Source organism: Buceros rhinoceros, unplaced genomic scaffold (genome assembly GCF_000710305.1).
Source record: "Buceros rhinoceros silvestris isolate BGI_N320 unplaced genomic scaffold, ASM71030v1 scaffold17749, whole genome shotgun sequence".
NCBI classification, from domain to species: domain Eukaryota; kingdom Metazoa; phylum Chordata; class Aves; order Bucerotiformes; family Bucerotidae; genus Buceros; species Buceros rhinoceros.
Window position 1 is genome coordinate 5,982 of NW_010429917.1, and position 361 is coordinate 6,342.

The 361-nt window shown below is 58.2% G+C and overlaps 1 protein-coding gene across 1 annotated transcript in view; it reads left to right on the forward strand.

The window, feature by feature from the left end:
• Positions 1 to 315, forward strand: part of LOC104499355 (beta-arrestin-1) — a gene marked incomplete at both ends in the record, with an annotated part of 5,919 nt that extends 5,604 nt beyond the window's left edge. Inside the window, one exon of the mRNA XM_010142848.1 lies at positions 245 to 315. Coding sequence (XP_010141150.1) covers positions 245 to 315 — 71 coding nt within the window. The remainder of the gene's footprint in view (positions 1 to 244) is intronic.
• Between the last annotated feature and the right edge of the window lie 46 nt (positions 316 to 361).

Below are 361 nucleotides of genomic sequence, written 5' to 3' on the forward strand. Positions count from 1 at the left end.
GACCCTAAGAGGTGGATTTTTTGCCACGCTGATCCCCTGGGACCGGCCCCGTGGCTGGGGGTAGATCGTAGTGATCCCAGCCATGGGGTGAAGCTCAAGCATGAAGCACGGTGGCTGTAAAGAAGCTCCGTGGAGGTTTTTACCTGACTTTGAGGTGTCCCCAGCAGCTGAAATGTGGGAAGTTGATCTACCCCCCCAAAAAAAAAAACCCTTTGCCCCAAGCTTTACCCGGTGTCTCTTGCAGCGACGTCGCAGTGGAGCTGCCCTTCACGCTGATGCACCCCAAACCCAAGGAGGAACCGGCCCATCGGGACGGTGAGTGTGGGACCGAGGGGTCACCCTGTGAGGTGCCCAACGGAGA